At 36.2% G+C, this 10,103-nt stretch overlaps 1 protein-coding gene across 1 annotated transcript; it reads left to right on the top strand.

The window, feature by feature from the left end:
- The first annotated feature begins 943 nt into the window (after positions 1–943).
- BSX (brain specific homeobox) lies at positions 944–4,829 on the top strand. Its single transcript, XM_063436270.1, has 3 exons — positions 944–1,295; positions 3,561–3,751; positions 4,596–4,829. Exons 1-3 carry the CDS (start codon positions 947–949, stop codon positions 4,827–4,829), a joined length of 774 nt encoding a protein of 257 aa, XP_063292340.1. The 5' UTR covers positions 944–946.
- The last annotated feature ends 5,274 nt before the right edge of the window (positions 4,830–10,103 follow it).

Raw genomic sequence — 10,103 nt, 5'->3', positions numbered from 1 at the left:
TAGCCATTATCAGACCTGGCCAGATCCTACCCATAGCTATCTGTGTATTCCTACGGCAGCAGGTATTTAGTGGCCATTGTCAGACCTGGCCAGGTGCTAGCTATAGCTCTCAGTGTATTCCTATGGCAGCGGGTAATTAGTAGCCATTATCAGACCTGGCCAGATCCTACATATAGCTCTCAGTGTATTCCTATGGCAGCAGGTATTTAGTGGCCATTGTCAGACCTGGCCAGGTGCTAGCTATAGCTCTCAGTGTATTCCTATGGCAGCAGGTAATTAGTAGCCATTATCAGACCTGGCCAGATCCTACATATAGCTCTCAGTGTATTCCTATGGCAGCAGGTAATTAGTAGCCATTAACAGACCTGGCCAGATCCTACCCATAGCTATCTGTGTATTCCTATGGCAGCAGGTAAATACTGGCCATTATCAGACCTGGCCAGGTGCTCGCAATAGCTCTCAGTGTATTCCTATGGCAGCAGGCAATTAGTAGCCATTATCAGACCTGGCCAGACCCTACCCATAGGTATCTGTGTTTTCTTATGGCAGCAGGTAATTAGCGGCCATTATCAGACCTGGCCAGGTCCTACCTATAGCTCTCTCTGATTTCCTATGTCAGCAGGTTAAAAGTGGCCATTATCAGACCTGGCTAAATCCTACCTATAGCTCTCTGTGATTTTCTATGGCAGGCAATTGGTGGTCATTATCAGACCTGGCCAGTTCCTAGCTATGTGCATCTCTCTGTGATTTCCAATGGCAGGCAATTAGTGGTCATTATCAGACCTGGCCAGATCCTAGCTATGTGCAGCTCTCTGTGTTTTCCTATGGCATTAATGAGATCCCCCGCCCTATTCCTCCTATTGGTGCTTTAGACCCTCTTAGCTGCCATTGAAATGGTCCCCCCTCCCAGCAGAGCCCCTCCATCCTTCAGGAGAATCAGCAACAGATGGTTCTGGGAAGCAGGCGGATTCTAGGCGACTTTCTTCCCCAAATATCACCCAGGAAGCCAGCCACCATCCCCAGCATCCTTGGGACCATGAATTTAAACTTCTCTCCTGTCCACCAAGTGTCCACCCAGAGACCAACTTCTTTTTTTATTGAAGACATTTTGCTCCACAAGCCCAAACCCCTCAGAGAATCCAGCTCAACCCATTTCACAGGTTCTTTCACCTCCAGAGTTCCACTCCTGGAGTATGGGTACCCCTTAATGCCAACCCCCACCATCCTGGCACCACATCCACATCACCCTCTGCACAAGCCAGAACACCACCACCCCTTCTTCCTGGCCACCTCCGGTGAGTGCCCCCGGGCAAGTGTTACATTGTAATTACATTGTTAATGTCTTAGAATGTATCTTACCTTAGCTTTAATGCAAGAATTGCCAGATCGTGCAATCAATCCATAACAAATAAACAAAAAACGAAAAAACAAAAACAAAAACAGAAAACAGAAAACAGATAACAAATAAGCACTTTGTATATCCTCACCGAACGGATCTCCCCGTGTGTTTAAATCGATGTCAGACTGGATGACAGTAATTAAGAGCTATTTAGAACAAATCGTCTGGCGATTCATTTCGTTACATTTTCTGAATTAGAAACGAATTGTGTTTTTTTATTAATATATCACAAGATGTTGTATTCGCAGTTCTTAAATCCCATTAAATCCACCCCATATTTTCTGTGACCCACATTATATGAGCAGCCCTGTTTTAAAGGGTTCGGTGTGTTTGTCATTTTCCCTTTTTATCTAATTTCGGGTTTGATACATTTATTTTTTACAGGTTTTGTCATATTCTTCTAAAATAATCAGAATACACAATCGTCTGTCATTATATATATGTATATAGCTTTATCTTGATCTGCTTATAAAAAACCTGCAAAAAATGTATTTCTGAAATTTAACAAGAATTTGCTGCACGTGTTTGACAATTGTAAATGATTCTATAAATTATAATTTTACCATAAAACCCTCAATTTGTATCTGAATAACAAACATTGTTTCTGTTCTGTTAATTTGTTACATAAGTAATTCCCTGCATGTGATTAAAAGGTGTTAGAATTTTAGCTCCAAGTCTTCATTTCAATATCGGAAACAATCGATTTGGAAGGAAATGATGAAAATATTATTCCAGGATATTTTTGTGCACATTTTTTAAAATGAAAATATTTATTATTATTTTTTTTTTATTATTGTATTATTTTATTATTTATATGGCGCCATCAGATTCCGTAGCGCTGTACAATGGGCGTTATTTTTTTAGAGATTGAACTAATTTTTTGTTATTATTTAGTAAAACTAGACAGATTAAAAATGTTATTTCAACAACCTGTCAAAAGACGGGGATAAAAACCGAAATATCTTTATAGATAGAAATTATAAATAATAATAAAACGTATCGATGCGAATTATACAATTTCCATGATAAGAATTAAAAATATATAAAATCTGTTACATATTTCAGTATTTTGTTATGTTTTTTATGTTTTAAGCTCTTATTGATTAAGGAAATGACTCAATTTTATTTAAAAAATATATATATTTAAAAAGAACAATATTTAATAACTGTTTAGGATAAAAAGTTAAAACCAGCTCTAAATATATCAATAATATTACGACAGAGGTCTGATTAATTAAATAACATTATATATATAAATTATTATTGTTATTTTATTAAAACTTATTGAATGGAAATCATGTACAATATCTCAGAGATCTCCCTAAATATCTTGATTTCTTCCTCTATAAATTAAAGATTAGATGATGAGATTTAATGTGTGAATATTCATGGAGGATCTGCGGACATTCTTTCCTGTGGTTTAGTCAGCATTAATCAAATTTGTTCCCTATAGTCCTTGGCTCTTCCCCTAACTCCCGGCATCCCCTTACCCCTGTGTCCCATTAATCCCTGTGCCACCCCCCCCACCCCCCCAACCACTGTGTGTCCCCCCAAACCCGGTGTGCGCCAATAACCCCTGAGTTTCCCCTTTACCCCGGATTACCCCCAACCCATGTGACTTCCCTATCCCCTCTGCCCCTTACCCAGACGTCCCCCATAAACCCTGTGTGCCCCACTAATTTCCGTTTCCCCCCTTACCCCTAAAACCTGTGTGCCCAACTAACCCATGTGGCTTCGCTTACCCCCCCTAAACATTGCGTGCCCTAGTAACCTCTGTGTGTTTCCCCATACCCCTAAACCCTGTGTGCCTACTAACCCCTGTGCCCCTCCTACACCCTGTCTATCCCCTTACACTCCTAACCCCTGCGTTCCCACTATCCCATGTGTCCCTCCTACACCCTGTGTCCCCCCACACCCCTAAATCCTGTGTGCCCTACTAGCCCCTTGGCCCCCCCTAACATCTGTGTTCCCCACTAATCCTTTGCCCCCCCTACACCCAGTGTCCCCCACTAACCCCTGTGTCCCTCCTACACCCTGTGTTCCCCTTTACACCCCTAATCCCTGTGTGCTTACTAACCCCTGTGTCCCTCCTACACCATGTGTACCCCCTTATATCCCTAAAAACCTTGTGTGCCCTATTAACCCCTTTGTCCTCCTGCAGGTCTCCCAGTACCAGCCCTGTTCCCCCATCACTCTGAGCTCCCAGGAAAGCACTGCAGGAGGAGGAAGGCCAGAACTGTCTTCTCAGACTCCCAGCTCTCTGGACTGGAGAAACGTTTCGAGCTTCAGCGGTATCTGTCCACCCCAGAGAGGGTCGAACTGGCCACAGCCCTCAGCCTCTCCGAGACCCAGGTACCCTCTGCCCCAATGGCCCTCAAGGGCCACTCAGAGTGAAATGCATTATGTGGGTTTCATGTAGTGTGGGTTTTTAGGTGGGTGACATGTATGTGAGGTGTCATATATAGTGGGTGTCCTGTATGGTGGGTGTCCTGTATGGTGGGTGTCCTGTATGGTGGGTGTCATGTGGGTTATTAGGTGGGTGAGCTGTATGTGAGGTGTCATGTATGGTGGGTGTCCTATATGGTGGGTGTCATGTATGGTGGGTGTCATATATAGTGGGTGTCATGTATGGTAGCTGTCCTGTATGGTGGGTGTCATGTATGTGGGTTATTAGGTGGGTGACATGTATGTGAGGTGTCATATATAGTGGGTTATTAGGTGGGTGTCTGGGTGACATGCATGTGAGGTGTCAGGAGCCCCCCACCATGTATCCGGAGGGATGGCTGGGCTCTGGGACTGACACAGAGTATCACACGGGGTGACTTTGTTAATTCGCATAAAAATAATCAACTGCAGGAAACAAGTCATTATTTACTAAAGAGAGAATTCGAAGTGAATTTCAAACTTTATCTCAGAGCAGCCGAACTGACAGCATCGATAATTCGAGAGATGTTTCCAGTTCGGATATTTTCACTTTGATGAATAACTGTCAGTTACAGAACTTTTCCAAACCGAATAGTTTGGTCCAAATTGTATATTTCGGTTTAATGAATAAATCCTGATTAATGTCCTAACATGTCCATCTGGGGTCTGGGAGATATTGTTTTATTTATACATTATTATTATTTAAAGTGATACAGTTGCTGGCTCAGTTAATTCCTTCCTGAAATAACCAATCGGTTTCTGTTTGTTGAAGGTGAAGACTTGGTTCCAAAACAGAAGGATGAAACACAAAAAACAGCTGCGAAAGACCCAGGATGACCCCAAAAACTCACCGGGTGAGGAGCACGTGGAACACAGTGACCCCGAAATTGGAACCCCAAATGGGACAGAGCTGGGCAAGGCCAGCAGCCAGGGGCTATTTATCAGGGAGGAGGCAGACGATGACGTGGACATCATAGAGGATGACTTGTGTCCTCACTTACTATAACAGCAGGTCCAAGGTTCGACCTGCCAGGACTTCTCCAAGAACACAATGAGGAAATCTCACCTGGGGCCACAGCCACCATCACCACCTTCTCTCCAGAGCTGGGAGAAGCTGTGAGGACCTGTGTAGGGGCCCTTCCCTGAGGCTTGCTTATAGCAGTGAGTGAGTGCTTGGATTACCTCCACTCAGCTGAGTGAGCCTTTATCTTTAAACACGGCTGCTGTTTGAAGTTGGATTCATTGTGAAATGTGCAAATGAATTGTTATATCCTGTATGGTACAGAGACAGGGGGCAGTGGATTAGAGGTTCATAGTAAGAAGAGACCCCCAAACTCCAAACATTGTAAATTTAAATCCCTCATATACAGTCTGAGAGACATAGGGCGAGGGAGGGAGAGACAGTCTGAGAAAGAGAGAGAGTGTGTGTGTGTGTCTGACAGAGTGAGCATGAGAGAGAGGAGAGAGGGGAAGAGAGAATCTGGGAGAGATACAAAGAGACAGAGGGAGAGAGAGTTTGAGAGAGTGGCACATGGAGAGAGAGTCTGACAGAGAAAATTAGACAGACACAGAGAGACAGAGAGTCTAAGAGAGACAGTAGCAGAGAGAGACTTAGACAGGTGAGGGAGGGAGAGTCTGAGAGAGAATAAAAAAGAGAGAGAGCGAGAGAGAAAGAGAGAGACTCAGGTTTAGACACGGCTGTCTTACAGAATAGGAGAAACGAAACTACTTCAATGTATAGGAGGGTTCTTGAGAAATAAATATTAATGAATTTTTCTCTTAATATCTATCACATAATACATTATATTACATGGTATACACTCTCCTTGTCTCTCTCTCTCTCTCCCTGTCTGTCTGTCTCTCTCTCCCTCTATGTCTGTCTCTCCTCCTCCAAGTCTGTCTCTCCTCCTCTCAGTCTGTCTCTCTCTCCCTCTCTGTCTGTCTCTCTCTCCCTCTCTGTCTGTCTCTCTCTCCCTCTCTGTCTGTCTCTCTCCCTCTCTGTTGCGTGACAGACAAACAAATCACATCGACCTATTTATCATCAACTCGTCTGTTATCTAGTTATGTAATTCGTATTGAAAGAAAATATTAATATCACAAAACCCAATCTCCAACCATAATCATATTTCTATGCTTCTTTCATTGTGGACATTTGTCATTTTGTCTCTTTCTCTCTCTCTGCCGCACTCTGTATTTCTCTGTACTAAAAGATAGACAGATAGACAGACAGACAGACACAAGAGAGAGAGAGATCATACGTATGTGTGTATGTGTTTGGGTATATATATGTGTGTGTATGTATCTATGTATGTGAATGTATGTGTGTGTGTGTGTGTATGTATCTATGTATGTGAATGTATGTATGTGTGTGTGTGTGTGTGTGTGTGTGTGTGTGTGTATCTATGTGTATGTATGTATGTGTGTGTATGTATCTACGTATGTGAATGTGTATGTGTGTGTGTGTGTATCTATGTATGTGTGTGTATATATGTATGTATGTATGTGTGTGTATGTATCTATGTATGTGAATGTGTGTATGTGTGTGTGTGTGTGTGTGTATCTATGTGTATGTATGTATGTGTGTGTATGTATCTATGTATGTGAATGTGTGTGTGTGTGTGTGTGTGTACCTATGTATGTGAATGTATGCATGTGTGTGTATGTATGTGTGTGTATGTATGTATGTGTGTGTATGTATCTATGTATGTGAATGTGTGTGTGTTTGTGTGTATATGTATCTCTGCATGTGTGTGTGTGCATGTATGTGAATGTATGTGTGTGTATGTATGTGTGTATCGACACAGCTATGTATTTGTAAGAAATTAGAAAAGTTTTGCAATTAATTATATTTTATGTTGAGATATGTAATCACCAGTATGTGCAGAATATGAACCCCAAGTCCCTGATTTCCCCAATATTTGTTCTGATAACCTGTATATACAAAGATTTATCAATAACAATTTATAAATGAGCGATGAGACGTTAAATTAGATTTGTAGGTGTCTATTTTTGTAAATATCATTCCACTCATTAGTGTGTAATAATTAGTAAATATTTATTATTTATTGTTTGTAGAATTCAGATTATAAATACTGATCGATTAATAAGCCCTGTATTTCCTGTTCAAGGCTCTGTGTTCTGAACATTGCGAGGTGTTAACAGCTGATATTTTGCGAGATGTTGTTACATAGGGGATCTGCTCTGAATTTTGTGCTGCCCATTCTGTGTCTGTCGGTTCCACATGTCGTACATTACATGACCTTAGTAAATATCCCAACAGAGCGATGTGGTTTTATTTTAATATCTGCATTGACACATTGTGATTTATTTATCATGTGTCTGTATCTACACCGTGCTCAGTCTCTGTCACCTGGAAGTAACTGTTTCTACAATTTCCCAAATTCTATCTTGTCAGCCCAATACTCCACCATTCCGAATTTTCAAAGATTAATTTTTATATTAAATGTTATGTTCCTGGATCAGAGAATATAATGGATAATTTTACATCGGATTCTGTGTCTTTATTTGCAAAGAATTGAAGTGGGGAGTGAGTGGAGAGTGAATGAGTGGGGAGTGAGTAGAGAGTGAGTGGGGAGTGAGTGGAGAGTGAATGAGTGGGGAGTGAGTGGAGAGTGAGTGGAGAGTGAGTGGGGAGTGAGTGGAGACTAAGATGTAAATATTTGGTAAATATAAAATGATTCCAAGTTATGTCTACACTAATATGGAGTTTATTTACAAATATGAAACAAAATATGAATTTATTAATAAAAAACAAACTGCTAAATGAATTCAGTCCTATTTTTGATACTTTCCAGTTATTTAAGGTTTCAGCATAGATCTCATTTCAGGAAGATTTTCAGATATTTCGATGTTTTAATATTTATAATATATAGCACCAATCTCTCTTAATATTTCCTACTGATTTGCTTTTATTGGTTTTATGACATATTTTCAGAATATTAATTGGAATATAACATTAAACTGATATCATTTGTTAATCCTTTATCATTAAATATAACGGCCAGAATATTCCTGGGATGCTAAAAATTAATTTAAAAAAAAACATTATCCAGAATTAATATAATAATATTGTCTCAATCTATTTAATATTACCCAAATAGTATTAATTAGAATTGTCAATATAATGTTAAGTCAAATAATCCAATATTATCACAATCACATTATCTCAAACAATCCAATAGCAAGCTAATATCGAGTATTAATAAAATAATATCATTTAGAATGATTCAATAATATCAAAATAGTATTAATTAGAATTATCCAATATTGTCAAAATATTATCCAGTGTTATGTAAATAGCATGATCTCAAATTAGCCTGCATTCATCAACATATATTATATCATAGGAACCACTATAATAAAAAAAATATATTATCTCAAAATATCATATTTCATCAAAATAGATTCCAGTGTTAATAAAATAATATTATTCCAAAACATAGTTAATCCAACATTATCTAATATTATATACATTTTATCCAGTATTTAAAAAAAAAACAATTGTAGTCAGTATTATTAAAATAATATTAATAAACAATCAACAACTAATAAATATTATCTAAATATTATCCTGTATTAGTATAATTTAACCAACATTATCAAAGTATTATGAATTATTATCAGAATATCATCGTAGATTATCCAGTTTTTATAAATGATTTTGCTAAATTGTCCAATATTATCAAAATGATGAAAACATTGATTTAAAATAAAATGTTATATATTAGTACACCCAATTATCCAACATTATGCCAAATTATATTATATTATTCAACATTACAATCTGATATTATTCAATCTTTCAGTATTATACTATATTATCTAAGTTTTCAGTATCAAACTATATAGTATATTATCTAATCTTTCAATGTTAGCCTATAAATCATATTATCTAATCTTTCAATGTTAGCCTATAAATCATATTATCTAATCTTTCAATGTTAGCCTATAAATCATATTATCTAATCTTTCAATGTTAGCCTATAAATCATATTATCTAATCTTACAATGTTATACTATATAGTATATTATATAATCTTTCAATGTTAGCCTATATATCATATTATCTAATCTTACAATGTTATACTATATAGTATATTATATAATCTTTCAATTTTAGCCTATATATCATATTATCTAATCTTACGTTATACTATATAGTATATTATATAATCTTTCAATATCAGCCTATAAATCATATTATCTAATCTTACGTTATACTATGTATGATATTATCTAATCTTACAATGTTATACTATATATGATATTATATAATCTTTCAATATTAGCCTATATATCACATTATCTAATCTTACAATGTTATACTATATATGATATTATATAATCTTTCAATATTAGCCTATATATCACATTATCTAATCTTACAATGTTATACTATATATGATATTATATAATCTTTCAATATTAGCCTATATATCATATTATCTAATCTTACAATGTTATACTATATATGATATTATATAATTTTTCAATATTAGCCTATATATCACATTATCTAATCTTACAATGTTATACTATATATGATATTATCTAATCTTTCAATATTAGCCTATATATTATATTATCTAATCTTACAATGTTATAATATATATGATATTATATAATCTTTCAATATTAGCCTATAAATCATATTATCTAATCTTACAATGTTATACTATATATGATATTATATAATCTTTCAATATTAGCCTATATATCATATTATCTAATCTTACAATGTTTTACTATATATGATATTATATAATCTTTCAATATTAGCCTATATATCATATTATCTAATCTTACAATGTTATACTATATATGATATTATATAATCTTTCAATATTAGCCTATATATCATATTATCTAATCTTACAATGTTATACTATATATGATATTATCTAATCTTTCAATATTAGCCTATATATCACATTATCTAATCTTACAATGTTATACTATATATGATATTATATAATCTTTCAATATTAGCCTATATATCACATTATCTAATCTTACAATGTTATAATATATAGGATAGTATATAATCTTTCAATATTAGCCTATATACCATATTATCTAATCTTTCAATAGTAGCCTATATATTATATTAACTATATATTATATCATCGAATATTACGTATTTTACCAAATAATACAACAATCCGTTATTAAATAATATGTCCATAATACCATGTAAAATATGCAGAGAAGAAATTGTTAGAGATAAATTGCGCCATATTTATGACTTCAAATGCCGGCG

Source organism: Pelobates fuscus, chromosome 11, assembly GCF_036172605.1.
Source record: "Pelobates fuscus isolate aPelFus1 chromosome 11, aPelFus1.pri, whole genome shotgun sequence".
Taxonomy (NCBI): Eukaryota; Metazoa; Chordata; class Amphibia; order Anura; family Pelobatidae; genus Pelobates; species Pelobates fuscus.
The sequence above is the reverse complement of the archived record's forward strand: the minus strand, read 5'-3'. Positions and strand labels throughout refer to the sequence as shown.